Source organism: Lissotriton vulgaris, chromosome 3_2, assembly GCF_964263255.1.
Source record: "Lissotriton vulgaris chromosome 3_2, aLisVul1.2, whole genome shotgun sequence".
Taxonomy (NCBI): domain Eukaryota; kingdom Metazoa; phylum Chordata; class Amphibia; order Caudata; family Salamandridae; genus Lissotriton; species Lissotriton vulgaris.
This window is the reverse complement of record NC_141690.1, coordinates 165,711,588-165,726,750: the sequence shown is the minus strand read 5'-3', so window position 1 is coordinate 165,726,750 and position 15,163 is coordinate 165,711,588. Positions and strand designations below refer to the sequence as shown.

Genomic DNA, 15,163 nt, shown 5'->3' with positions numbered 1-15,163 from the left:
TTTGAGGCCTTTTAAATTAAGTTATGAATCTCCTCACTATGGTTTTCTTCTAGGTTTACTGTAGATTGCTGACTTTGCTGACTTTGTGGGATTCACAAAACTCTTTGGAGGTACTCTTGGAAATCTATGATACTCTTTAATTTTCGAGTGAAACAGGCACTTGCTCTCACTTTTTGAATCCCCCGGGGGACTTTAGAATTGCAGATAATAATGCAATGCAAGATGCAGGGGGGGGGCTATAGGTGTGCTGAAGTGTTCTCAAATGGGAGTGCCCTCATTTATATGAGTGCCTTTTCCTCATTCCTCATGCAAATAAGCAATGCCAGGTGCGCATGCCATATTACAGATGCAGGCACAAGGAGGCGCTTTGTCTGTCCTCCGCATGGAGGTAGTGCTCAGTCAGTGTGCCTGATGGTGCCCCCAGCATCTTTATGCAGGTGGGGGCAGTCAATCACTGCACCCACAAGTAGAAGGGACTCTGATGCCCTTTTAAATACATGCTTGTATCCTCCTGCTCAGTGAAAGGCAGACTAGTGGGTCACTTCAAACAGTTTCTGCCTTTCATTAAGGTACTTTTCTCAGTGCGGGTATGAGTTTTCAGCCTGTGCCTGGTGCACTGTTTTAAATGTGCACTGCGGTGTGTGGGTCAGAGTCCCACATCCATAATGTGGCCCCAGCAGTATAGCTTACACTGTTTGCCGAGCCTGATTGATTGTTCTGGAAATCTGCATTCATATTTTTGAGGTTGAGCCTAGGCAGCGCGCATGCAGTGTATGCAAGACCTGTTGTTTTCTCCTCTATCGTCTTTTAGTATGCCCATGAATTGACATTCTTTCGTTGTACCATTTAGAAATATAAAGTTTTAATTGGTGCACTGGTTTTGATTTTCCCGCCTTTGTGTGTTTCATTCACATAGAAGCAATTTCACTCATTGTTTGCTTGCATTGGCCATCCCATTATGTCCACAGTTCCTCCTGGTGATCCATCGCAAACGCCTGGTTGCCAGATGGCCTCATAATTTTGCACGTCACTTGCTCTTCGGATGCCTTCCCACTCACCCCTCCCACAACACTTGCTTGTCCACCCTACCACTACCCAGTTATTGGCCACACCTTTGCTGTCGACAAACTATCATGACGTGCAGTCTTCCGGCCCGTGATCTGCCGTTTTATTTTGTAGGATGTCAACATCGTTTTAGGCTTTCAGTCCATTTCACGGAGCAATGTTAACTCTTCTTTGGGAGTGAGGGGTGGGAGGGGAGCAGACCACAAACTCAGGATTGTGTGTAAAAGGCCGCTTTATTGAAACAGGTGCACATAACATTATAATTCCTCGGCCAACACCTTACAAAACTAAACCTCACTAATCAACCATATACCTGACCCTTGTACCCGCCCCTAAAATTTCCTTGAACCCGCCCCCACCTGTACATTACAACATTACAAACAATACAAAGCAATGCATCAAAGTACAGCCCCATAAATTCAACCCATCTGTTAAACAATCTCCCCTGCCTGCTTTTTTACAACTGTCAATCACCGAAAATGTGTAACCAAACTATAAATTAACCTGCCAACCCATTCCCTGTTGATAACCCAACTCCAACAATAATCAAAAAACCTCTGCCAACCCTGGCAAACTTTGAATAACCCCTCCACTTGTTCCAAGCAACAATACTTAGCCAAACCCCTACTCACCTGTCCCAACAGAAGCCACCTGAAAACAAAAAAATTGAAAAAACAAAACCCCAAAAATTATGTAAAAAGGGGAGGGAGGGCAAAATTTACAATGTGCCTAAGCTCCCAGCCACCAGGTCACCAAACCTTAAATGGTGGCCAGGAGCAGGAGCCGAAAAGACTAATAATTGCACTCCATTTGGGCTACAAAAATGTGTAGTCCAAAACAAAATGGCTGGCTTGAAGCCTGCTCCGCCCCTCCCAAACTGCCCGGGGGGACCTCCCTGCGGTTGGCTACCCCTCTAAGCCCCACTTGGGAGTGAGGGGTGGGGAGAAGCATACTACAAACTCAGGATTGTGTGTAAAAGACTGCTTTATTGAAACAGGTGCACATAACATTATAATTCCTCGGCAAACGCCTTACAAAACTAAACCTCACTAATCAACCATATAACTAACCCTTGTCCCTGCCCCACCCCTAAAATTTCCTTGAACCCGGCCCAGCCCGTACCTTACAACATTACAAACAATACACAGCAATGCATCAAAGTATAACCCCATAAATTCAAACCATTGGTTAAACAATCTTCCCTGCCTGCTTCTTTACAACTGTCAATCACCAAACATGTGTAACCAAACTATAAATTAACCTGCCTACCCTTTCCCTGTCGATAACCCAACTCCAACAATAACAAAAAAACCTCTGTCAACCCTGGCAAACTTCGAATAACCCCCGCCACCCAGAAAGAAGGGGGAGAAACTACCCCCCCTTTCTGCCCCCCAAGTAGGTAACTGCTGTCCATATAAGAGGACTGCGTCTGGACTTTCAAACATCTCAACAACACCTCCCTGATCTCCAGTAAATAAAGGTTCATGCCAAGCCTTGGTAGATGTACTCCGTCATCTCTGAAAAATTCCACTACCTCAAAGCGTAGCTGCTTGTGAGCCACCCTCCCGAAACCCAGATGACGACAAAACCTAGACATTTCGGAGTTCACCTTCCTCTGAGCCCTATCAATGGCCCTCGGGTTCAAAGCACCCCACCAAACTCTGCGCAGAACCAACTCCGTCCACAAAACATGGCACCCAGACCATTGCTAACTTAATCTTGTCCTTCTTCATAGCCCTCATCAAGACAATACCCTTTACTCCGCACAAATCATTCTTGCCAAGATGAATCAATAAAACGTCTGGGCACTGACCCCGTATCATCCAAATATTAAGGCAAGGTATCAATTCCTTCCACTACATCCCTCCCTTACCCTTCCAAACTATTTTAAAAGAACGTTCATTAAAACCCAACATTGCACCAAAGTAACACCGGCATGCCTGGATCTGCGCCCATTTTATAAACGAACGTCCCACAATTCAAATGGTCAATTCCTTCAATTGGGGCCGGGCCACAGAACCTGTAACAAGAAAAATAGAATGAGGCTCAAACAAAGGAGGATGACGCATGCGCCTCTTGCTTCTTCCATAGCGTTGAAAAAAGTCTGAAGATCAGCGCCCCAGCCGCATTATGTCCTCCTGCGTCCAGCCCCTGTTTGGTGCCTCTGTTGCTGTCCCAATCCTGAAAGAATGCGTCTCATAACCAGCCCCATCCAACCCAATAGTGTACAAAGCTTTCTGCATTAGCATGCGCAGCTGGTAATCTGTCACCCTCTGCCCGTTAGAATGTTTGAAAACCACCCCTGCCCCCGAATCTCCTGACAAAGCATGCCAACGGTGAGACCAATGAAGAGGGCACGTCAAAGCTGGTACAGCAGCTTCCAACCTGACCCCTTTTCCCACTCCCCACTGGTCTGGTTTGGAACTGTTCAACCAAATATGTATCCCCCCATCTACGATGGACACATCCTTCCAAAGCAATCCCATTTTTACCTTGCTGCCTAAGAGCTCGGACACCCTAAACGCCCCCAAAAACATCCATACCATAAGGGATAAGAACAAACAAGTCTCAAAGCCATCCCTACAGACTGCTGGTAAAGCCTCCAGTAAATGGGCAAGGGTATGCCAAGAAAGGGGGCAACGTGACAAACTCTCCGCCCCTCTCCCTCACCCAACCTTCCAACATCCTTCTCTCTACTTCCCCCGCTGATGGGGTGTAACCCCACAGCAGCTTCCCCATGAAGGCAATGACCGCCAATTTCCCGGCGATGGTGACTTTAGAAAGGCCCCTCCCAATGAGGTCCAAGGTAAACTGAATCACATCTTCAGACCAACGCCAGACCTCAGATCGCTTACAGGCGCCAGATGCCAAGAAATCCCTCCGGGACAGATTGTATGCTGCCCATGTAGACGCCGACAAAGATCCTACCACCAGTTGTAGCACCCTACGTTGCCTACATACAGAAGATGATCTGGCATTGGGTCGGTTTCCTGTCTGCCTCCTTGGCCAGATCACGGAATCTCCCCCACTGTGAACGAGACAAAGCATCAGCTATGTCATTGTCCACGCCTGGTATATGCAGTGCCCTGAAAGCAATGTCATGTCTGAGGCAACATAGCACAAAAACCCGCAGCAACTTCAGAATTTGCTCATCCCTGGCCAACTGCCTATTGATGATCTCCACCACTGCCATGTTGTCAGCTCGAAACAAAACGTTCTTGTGTGCCGACTCTTCACCCCACAGTTTAATGTCACCAGTAATGGGAAAGCTCCAGAAAAGCTATGCTCCTCCCACCATCCTTCCACTGCTGTGGCCACTGCTCGGCACATCACCTGCCCTGCCAATGAAGGCCAAATCCGTCACTGCCTGCTGCATCAGAAAAGATCTGGACGTCCTCCTCCTTGGCCATTGGCACTCCTTTAAAAGATTGTAGAAAAACTGACCACATGCGCAGATCCTCTTTTACTTCTGCTGAGAGGCGAACATGGCGGTGAGGTAAATGATGTCCTGACAGTGTCCGCCCCAACCTCCGACAAAATGTCCTCCCAGCTCTGACCACCCTACACCCAAAGTTAAGATGACCGAGGAGCACCTGTATGTCTTATACTGTCACTTTCTGCTTGGACAGCATTCCATCTAACACTTCCAGCATTTTAACATTTTGTCGGGTGGCAAGCGAGCCCGCATTGCCACAGAATTAATTTCAATCCCTAAGAAAGCCAGAGCGTACAGAGACCCATTATCTTTTCCGGTGCCAATGGCACCCCCAGTTCATCCATGCGCTCATTGAAAGTGTCCAGAGCTGTCTGGCACTTGGTGGAACCAGGTAAACCGACAAAGAAGAAATCATCCCAGTAGTGCATCACCAATGTGTGACCTGTGTGCTGTGTGAAGTACCACTGCAAAAATATACTAAATCATTCAAATAAAGCACACAACATAGAGCAACCCATCGGTAAAGCTTTGTCTCCGTACCATTTACCTCTGCAATGGATACCCAGACAATCCCAATCATCTGGATGGACTGGAAGCAACCAAAATGCAGATTTTATGTCACATTTACCCATCTCTGCAATTGCGTCCGCGGTAACCACTAGTGACATGGCCACGTCAACTGAGGAATATGAAACTGAGGCCTCACTGAAAACCCCTCTGGCCATGAGGGATGCTGAATTATTCTGTTTTGACCCTCCTCTATTTTAGGCACTACTCCGATTGGTAAAACAATCAAAATCTTAGTTGGCCAATCATCAAAGGGGCCTGCCATTCTCCCTTCCCGCACCTCTTTGTTCAGTTTGTCTTGCACCACCTGCCAGTGTTCTGAAGCCTATTTTAGGTTATCCACCCACCGCCTCTGATGTGGCCCTTGGTAGCCCAGATGAAACCCCTCTGTGAACCCCTCTAGCAGCAACCGTTTTGCCCTCAAATCCCCGTACCCCCGCAGGCCCTCCTCCAGCTTCACTAACCTAACTGGCGTAGGAGCCTTTGGGCCCAGCACCCTGAGACCCTCTGCCACCCCTATTGTTCTGGAATTGCTGAAATTGTCCTGATGTGCCTGCGCCTGGCTGCTGTCCTACTAGTCTCAGCTGGCTCTAAGGAGGGCACCCGGACGGACACTGACCGTCTTGCCACTGGCTCTATGTGATCCACTATCCAAGGAGCCCTCACCGAGGGGCGTACTCTCTCCTGTATTCCGACGCCGGTGCCCTTCTGTGCAGTGCCACAGTTGGTGATTGTAAAACACTAGAAGACACATGAGAGGGCCCCCCTCACCATTATCCAGCAATTCCCATTCTTCGGGGCTATCCTCATCATAATCTAACACAATAGGCTCCTCCACCTGGAGCGTATAATTAGTCACATCCACACCACAGGCCCTACCAGACCCAGAATGCCCTACACTGGCCCTACCGGACCCGGCATGCCCTCCTTGCGGGGGAGCTGACTGTATACGCCAATACTCCCCCATGCATTGACCTCTCTGAAATTCCATTTTCGCTGGCATGGCGGACCACTTAGACCTGCTTGATGTTGGGGCCAGCGAGGTCATACTGGACCTTCGTGCGCTGGCTGTGACGGGATCCCCCGCCAGTATGGGTTGCATCACATGAGGCTCCACCCTCCCTTCACCTCGGTGTAATTGGGCCGCTCCCTGCACTACGGAGTCCGCTGCGCTGCGACGCTCTGTGCCCTGTAAAGAAAATGTTTGGACTGATGTGCTGGGTCCCTCGCTTCTGAGCGCTGCGCCTGCCCCCTGGCATCTCGGGGCAAATGCCCAGGCCAACCTCCCCTCATCTTGACCTGTCTGCTCTTACCTACCAACCCATACCAAGGAGGGGAATCCCCCTTCCCCCTCCCCGCTCCACTACAACAAAGCCTCCACCACAGCAGCAGTGGGCCACCAACCCCTGCTCCCTGCCCCTCCCCTCCTTGTTCCCCTGCTTCCTTACCCCACCTGGCAACCTCCCCCGGCACCATCCCTCGCTTGTAACCCTGCCAGCCAGCTAACCTCCCTCACCCCCCACAGGCCCCTGAAGTTCCGGCTGCCTCCCCCTGCTGGATCCAGCTTGCCCACCACCTCAGGATCCGGACCCAGAAGACTTCCTCCTTCCCCATCCCCCCAAGCCCTGTCCCAAGGACCCCAGTTGTAGGCACCAGGCGCACCCTGTTTATGTGGGGGGCCAACACAGTCAGCCACTGTTTCCCGCCTGAAAGACACCCTGAGGTGCCCCTCCCCACAGGATCCATTCCCCTACCCCTTGGAACTCCCCCTCACTGAAAACACTCCCACCTCTACTGAGCCAAGAGGCAAAAAAAGGAGGGGGCTAACTAAATTCTCCTCAAAACCAGCATCTACATCCACCTCCACAAAATGCTCTCCCTTTCTGCCCCATTCAGGAGAAAAGGGGTCTCTCCAATGCCAGAGAAAGGCACGCGGAAACTGGGGCTCCCCAAACCCCCACCCGCTGCCCTGTTCCTCCCTCCTCGGCACGTCCTCAGGGGAAACCCTCGGATCCCCGCCGACCTCCCAGCTGCCTCGACCCTCTCTCATGACTGAAAGGGCAGCATGCGGAACAAAAGACCAGCCGCCGTCACCTGCCACAGATGAAGCCCGCACGGCCGACAGCGAAGCCGCGTGCCTCCTGCCGCCCCTCCTCCCTCTACGCTTCCCAATTACGGCGGGGGCAGAGACAGCCCTCTCCACGGGACGACTCTAATGGAGGCACCGCCAGCTCCGCTGGCTTCCCACAAGCTTCCCCATCCCCCATCACCATACTGCCCGCCGGCCCGAAACCCTCGCCACTCCCGACCTGCCTAGCATACACCAGGGCCACCTTCTTGCCACCAGAGCAGCCCCGATCGCTCACCGGGGAGATATGCTGTCTTTTAGGCGAGGTGCAGGCGGCCACCACCGCCGCAATGCCTGATGAAGCCTGCCGCGCGGGGCGCACTGACCCTCCGCTGATGACCAGATCTATTTTGCCCGCCTCGCTGAGCAACCGGAGGGCCTCCAACACCCAATAGTCTTCCATTGCCCAAGGTAGGAGCGCTGCTGAATTAATCTCACCAATAACCAAAGCTCCAACCTACCCTACCCCTAAAATACCTACCAAATACACTAAACCGCTACAAAATACTGCAATAAAATTACCCTAACAAATTACAATGCGCCTAAGCTCCCAGCCACCAGGTCACCAAACCTAAAATGGTGGCCGGGAGCAGGAGCCCAAAGGATTTATATTTGGGCTCCAGTTGGGCTACAAAAATCTGTAGCCCAAAACAAAATGGCTGGCTTGAAGCCTGCCCCCCTGCCCCTCCCAAACTGCCCAGGGGGACCTCCCTGCGGTCGGCTACCCCCCTAATCCCCCCTTAGAATGAACAGCGTCTGATCACACAAGCCAGTCACAACAAAGCCACCTTCCTGCCACTGTGTTATCCTGCAGAAGACCATGTTGGCCTCACCCAGGCAAGTTAACATTGGATGTACTCATAGACAGCCTATTAGCAGTACGTTTCCTGCTAACAGATTGAGGGCGCCACTTGAGAAACCGCACCCCGTTCATTAACCTTAGTACCACAGATCATTCAGATACATGTACTTTGAACAATTCACGCGTCCTTTACGAATTATTAACCAAACATTCTTTTTGATACTGACCAACAGGACTTCATAGCGACAGTCTTCTTCTGACTTCATACCACCACATGCACATACAACCACATGCCACACGGATGTTACCACAACTATCAGAAACTCCAGGTGGCTGAAATGCCTATTGTCTGAAGCTTTTGCAGATGTTTCAGCGTGTCATGAAGATAAAAAGAATTGGGAAAAGGAATCTCTAGTGCTCAATAGTCATACATGACAAATAGTTGTATTTACACACAAGAGCTGGGAGCTGGCTCTGTTGTAAAATATGTGTGTGGACTACTGTGCTGACCCAAGGAACACTTGTTGCCAGCCATGCATCCTCTTGCAATTTGCAATCCTTGAGGAGTGCGAGGACTACTGTTGCCCGGGACAATGGCAGCCGCTTAAATAAGTCTTGCATTTACAAGAGATTGAGCTAATAGCATTGTTAAATGACAATACCTTTTATTTATCTTTTAATTATCAAAACAGATAAATAAAAGGAATTGTCATTTACAGTGCCAATAGCTAAAACTCTCGAAAATGCGAGACCTATTGCATTGCAAACGCTTGTTTTATATTGTGATAAATCTGTCTCTGTGGAAAATCCATACTCGCTCGCCAGCTGAATATGCAGTGTTCCCTTCTCAAGAGTAACTTAAAATCATTTGCACAGTGGAAATGGCAATGTAAATGTTTTTCTCTATATCCAAAAATGTACTTGATAGTCTTCGTTTTATATATTTTACATACAACAACTCACGCCTTTTAGCACTTAAATGTAAACCATCAGATAATCTGTAATACTGGCAAATGTTCTGCTATTTTAGGTGCCTCCGGTAAAGGAAAACAGGAAACCAACCTTAAAGTAACAGGTGTAGTTTAATATACATCATCTTGTAGGTGTACTTGTGATATGAGTTTATTTAGAAGTTTAGTAGTGTCATCTAGTGACGCAAGAGTCATGATATCTATTTACAAACCCAAGGGGTGACACAAAATATTCCTTGCAAATAGGAAGTGGGAGAAAACCATGCAGAATATCATGCATTAGGATAAGTAAAGTAGCCATGGCATAGAAAATTGATCACAGTCTAGTAAAAAAAGAAATCCACCTGCAGTAACATAGTTATCATGTAGCAAAGTTTGTTAAAATGTTAAATTAATTACAATTATTTTTACATTTTTAATCAAAGTCTAAAAGCTTAATGTTTTAAATACATTTCTTTTTATCTTTCAAAATCACTAACTAATGATTATATATAATGTTTTAATATAAATATACATATTTATTTCCCTGTCTTCCTTGTATTCTATTAGAGCCTTTTGCAGTACCGGTAGTTAGCCATGTGTGGTAAGTGACTACTCCAAGACTGGCTTGGAGTACATTTACACCAGTTATGACAGATTTATGGTCTAGTAATTTTAGAAGCGTAATTTGAGAAGAGCAATGGTCTTGTTTATTTGTTTCTGTGTTAATATTATCATGTCCTTCCCTAAACCCCTACTTAAATTTCCCTTTACCCCGCCCATTTAATGAGTATTTGCCATTTTCTAGCAAGTCAACCTTGTTTACCTCATATTTGCCCCTAAAATTTACACCTAAATGTGAGGAGACCTCCATCAATGTGGCAGAGACCCCCACAAAGAAAATATAGAAGTGGACAAGCGGCGGTCTACTGCTGTAGGAGTATGAATAGTATTTTGTGCTACAGGAGTGGTAGCACTGCAGTACAACTGTACATTGCTTGCGGAGTTGGAAATTCCTTGAAAGCATGTAGGACATGGTAGTGGAGATTTAGATTCTGAAGACACAATTTAAGGGCCTTTCAAAATGGAGCAGAGGCCTGGCAATATGTTATTTAGTAGCTTTGGTCCCTAGCTTTGTTTTATTTCACACTTTTGTATCGTCCTTGCACCTTTTTTTGTTTTCTCTCTCACCGTTCCCTGCCATTAGAGATTTCCCTTAGTTCCCTTTGTTTGCTTTTGATTTTTGTGCTTAGTTCCCTGTGGTTTTCCTACTAACTTGGTTCTCAGCTTGTGACCTGACCATCTTCTGGCATCCTGTATTTACTCCTGGTAGACTGGTCTGACCAGTGATTGTTACATCTGTTTAGCCATTACAATGGGCTAGCCTCATTCCACACACTGGCATAGCCTTTTTAGTCTAATTGCTGTGTTATATTCTATATTCCTATCTGTTTTACTTTTCTTATGCTTGGTCCATATACCCTTGTAGTCAAAGGTAGAAGTTCCTTTGTAGAAGTTCCCAGGTAGAATTGATCAGAAGTCTGGGAGCCCCTATAGAAGGACCAACATGGGTTTAAGGATAGACAACCTTAGAGTGAGCTTGAAAACCCTCAAAACATTTTTTTTTAATCTGAGACTAGTCAAAGGCCGACCATGTTGCTTGGGAGCTGGGGCATGATATAGGCGTGTACTGAGGACAGTCTTTAAACTGCATGACCAACTCTCTCTGCCATCATCCACATTGTTGGCCTCCTTTGGAGGGCTGGGCTCAGGTCCAGACTTCTGTTCTCATTGGTTAAGGCGTATCCAAGAGTTCCAGCTCCAACTTAAACATAGTTCAGCAGAACACATCTGTTTGTGTGGAAGTACAGATGAGGACTGGACCTGATGTCTGTGACCTGTGTGAAGTAGTGAAGGACAAGACCGGTTCCGACTTGTACCCAGAACAGAGAAGTGGACTCCAAGGGTCAGTTTGCTGACCTCCTGTGTGACTACAGGGAAACAACAAGATGCATTTTCCCTGAATTGACAATTTGACCGGTAACAATACAAGGGTTGTAACCTTCTGGGTGGCGCCTTCTGGAGTGAGTCCTGTCCTCTGTGTGATGTCCCCAAAGTCCTGAGAGCCTAAGAAGTGGACAACAGAAGGTGCTCCAGAAATTTTTCAAAGCTGGCACTTGTTTGGACTAGTAAGACCCCCCAAATAATTTGCGGGGTCTTGCAGCAAAGGTTTACGATTTTGAGAGGACTTCGTCAGATAAAGCTTCAGGCTTGCATCTCTGAAGGATTTTAAGGTTCAGAAAAAGACTAAATCCTAAGGTAGAAATCTTGTCCTGGTAACAATGTGGAACAAATCTACCTAACGATAGCAATTTGCAGCCCAATAATGTGACTTTTGCTGCATGGAACTGTTTGCTCCAAAACTAACAGCTTTAGTGCGATGTCATTCAACAGTTATCTGACTTGGAGAGGACTTCGCTGGATGCAGTCTGCAGGCTTGCCACACTAGAGGATTTTGATTTTCAGTCCAGAGACTAAATCAGAAGGGGAAGTCTATCTTTGACTGGGACGACCTGCTTGGGGTTTCTGACCCCACTCCATCACAGTCTGAAATCATGTCTAGTGCCGGTCAACCATTAACAGTGACTTCAGATTGGCACTTTACTTTTTCTTCGTGCTTTTTCCCTAAATCTTAAAATATCAAACCTTGATTTCCCCAGTTGAATTTTATTAATTTTGGTGTCATTTTTCTTACTACTTTTTTTCTGCTTTTAGAAATTGGTTGGGGGATTTTTATCCGAAGCTTTAAAAAAAGTGTTGCGTATGGCTCAAGTGGCTGCATTACAAATATCATTAAGTGACACTCCCTTAAATTGATCCCCAGATGCAGCAATTTCTAAGGTAGATTTCACTTGTATCTCCCCTGGAATATTAACCCCTGCATGTATGCCCTAGTAATAGGCATCTGAACTCATCGGCTAAAGGTATTTGCTGTTGGTTCAATCAATCAATCAATAACCATTCAGTATTTGTAGAGCACGCTAATCACCACGAGGGGTATCAAGGCACTGCCTAGACTTTTCATAGAAAATCTAATTTAACAATAACTGCATCAACTTTCCTAAATTCAGCAATTTGTTATACATACATTTTCAGTGCTTTCTCCACATCTAAACTACTTTCATTTTCACCTTTGTCTGCATCTGAAAGGACAGGAAGAACTGTTTCCGGAGAAAAATGAGATTCTAAAAAACTTTTTTCAGATAAAAGCATCATGGCTAGTGGTATGATAAAGGGGGAACAGCGTTTACAACGCAACTTTTACCACGCACTACCTTTACCACACAACTTTTACAAAGCATGTCGTTACAACAACTTGCGCTGGGGGGCGCTGTAGGATAGGGAATGGTTTAATTTACTATCCAAAACCTTCCCTACTATCCACGGGGACTGGAGTTGGACTAGTAAATTTAACTATTCACTATCCAGCGCCCCCAACACAAGTCGTTGTAACGACTTGCGTTGTAAAAGTTGCGTGGTAAAGGCATGCATTGTAAAAGCATGCGTAGTAACGATATACATCCATGATAAAGCACCCAACTGCCCCACTCTGTCCTCATGTCCATTCCACACAATAATTTAGCTGACAATAAACCAATAGTTATGGAATTTACTGGTTCAAAAGATTCCCTTTGCAAAAACCCTTAGGACAAAGGACAAAGGACACACCTGTAACACAGGTTTTATCTTTAAAAAACTACACAGCAATATACCTGCTAAGGATGACATTTTTCGCAAATCTGGCTCTCCTCTAGGATCTCTCATAGCTGTCCACTGCTCTTAATGTGGAGACTGGAAGACACTTAAGAAATCCATCACTCTAAAACTCTAATATCTTGAAAGGGCCCCATAAATATACATTATTGCCCCTCTGTGAGAACCAGGAATCTATATTTCTCCAGTTTCTGTTGTTATTTTTTAATGTAGAATTAAGTATTTCCATTTATAACTCCCTGGCTATGTTCTCTGAACATCCGAGTTGTTGCCCTTCTCAATCTCCAACCCCAAACATAACCTCTGACAGGTACCTAGTGTTAGTTGAGGGAAAAGCAGTGGTGATGGATTCACTGGAAGCTTCCATAAAGACCTGTTCATCCGAGGCAAGAGAAGAGGATACAACACTGTCCTAGGCCAAATGTTATGTAATGTTATTTGGGTCTTGGTATATCTCACGACTCATCTCGAGGGATATCTCAGGGCTGTAACCAGCAGATAAGATGAGATAGAGTCAGCATTAATACAACCAGGTTTTCAGGTATTTTTTTTTACGTCAGACAGACTGGTGCATGCACAGATGTACCGGGGAAGCTTGTTCCAGTGGTAAGGGTTAAGGTAGAAAAAAGGCTAGGCCACCCTGTTTAACTGTGCAGAAACACCAGGGACATAAAAGAAATTGATTACTAGATCTTAGATTCCTGTGCAGGAGGTACAGAGAAAGTCTGTCCTAAAGGTTCTTTGGGCCGGAGCCTGACAAAGATTTTTAAGTCAGACATAGCAGTTCAAACAATGATCTCTTCTGAATGGGGAGCCAATGTAGGGGCTGATGGTGTCATTGGAGGCAGGTTGTTTACCATACTGACAGCAGTGTTTTAGACAATCTGCTAACTGCTAATAATGCCAGCACTGCCTTTCCATCTGAACTTTTGTGAGCACAGGATTTAAGACTGGAATCGGGGGGAAAGCATCTAGAAAAGCTTGGGGTCATTGTATTGAGAAAGTGTTCACTACACAAGCCCTGGATGATGGAATCACTGAACTAAACAGGGGAGAAGACTGTTCTGTCAAGAGGGAAACAGGTCTAATACTGAGGTCAGCAACCTTGTGCAAATCCTTACAAACATGTTGCATTGTAATTGGAAATTAACTGGTCATGCAAAGTGGCAACTAAAGATATCTGCTTATCGGTTCTCGCTTCCTGGAAGAAACTTTGCTACTTTTTTGGTTTTTCCTGTGACAAGTTTTTTAAATAACTTTTTCCCTCATCTTTAGGCACCTGCCCCTCTCCCACTAAATCTGCTAAGAATCTTGGCGTCATCTTCGACACCTCGCTTTCTATGGAGCTTTAGGTCAACAGGACTGAGGCCACCTGTTGGGGTGTCATTAGGACCCTTAAAAGAATCCTTCGTTACCTCTCCCCCCAAGCACGCAAGCAGATTGTGATTGCTCTTGTTGGCTCAAGGCTCGATTATTGCAACTCACTCTATGCCGGAGCCAACAAGGGTCTTCTGCAGCGTTTACAGGTTGTTCAGAATGCCGCGCGCGATTTGTGCTGGCCCTGCCATGGCTGTCATCCGCTACCATGGCAAGGAAGAGCCTCCATTGGCTCCCTATTACCTCCAGAGTGTCCTTTAAACTCCTCTGCCTCACCTACAGGGCTCTCATGGCTGCCCATGCCGATGCTCTTGGGTCTCTGCTCACCCGGTATGTCCCGAGCAGATGTCTATGCCCTCTAGAGCTGAACCAATTGGTAGTCCCTCGCTCTAGGAAGGTTAGATGGGGGAGTAGGGCCTTTTCCGTCTTGGCACCCCAACTATGGAACACACTTCCTCTGCAGATCAAATTGCAGCCCTCATTGGTTCTCATTAGGAAAGCCCTCAAAACCTGGTGTTTCATTAAGGCCTACCAGTAAGCTCCTGTCACCTGGTGGATTCAGCTAGATATTGAGTTAGGCGCCTTGACGCCCACTGGGCTAAGTTGTGCGGTTTACAAATTACATTTAATAATAATAATACTAAATCTGACTCTTAATTGAGCAGAAACTTTGAGTAGGACCCCAAATATGTGACTTCTACGTTTTTTCATAATATATTTCTTTAGGTTTCTTTACATACATGGCAACCTGATGAAGGCGCAAACAACGAAATGCGCAAAGGACACACAACTTTATTCAGCCAGGGCAAACATGAATGTTCTCCTATATTTAAACTATGTGATAACGATTGAACTGTAGTTACTCCACTGTTTAGTCCATGTTTTGTCTCAAACTACATATTAACCATGCATAATATCCTCACAGAAAATCTATGTAGAAATAGGTATTGCATGAGTGCGTGAGTATGCCTGCATGCCTATAATAGGGATCATGGACCAACAATGTGTTGAACATTGAATATCTTTATTTCACAGATTGTGAAACTATTTTTATGATATATTTC

General features: G+C 46.3%; 1 protein-coding gene across 1 annotated transcript in view; it reads right to left on the bottom strand.

Annotated features, from left to right (window-relative positions):
* The window catches only part of LOC147725465 (uncharacterized), a 152,534-nt gene extending 138,134 nt beyond the window's left edge, over positions 1–14,400 (bottom strand). Inside the window, exons 1-3 of the mRNA XM_086964454.1 lie at positions 14,343–14,400; positions 12,097–12,151; positions 1,698–1,716 (exon numbers count right to left, since the gene is read on the bottom strand). Of these exons, the coding sequence (XP_086820580.1) occupies positions 1,698–1,716; positions 12,097–12,151; positions 14,343–14,400 (132 nt within the window). The remainder of the gene's footprint in view (positions 1–1,697; positions 1,717–12,096; positions 12,152–14,342) is intronic.
* Between the last annotated feature and the right edge of the window lie 763 nt (positions 14,401–15,163).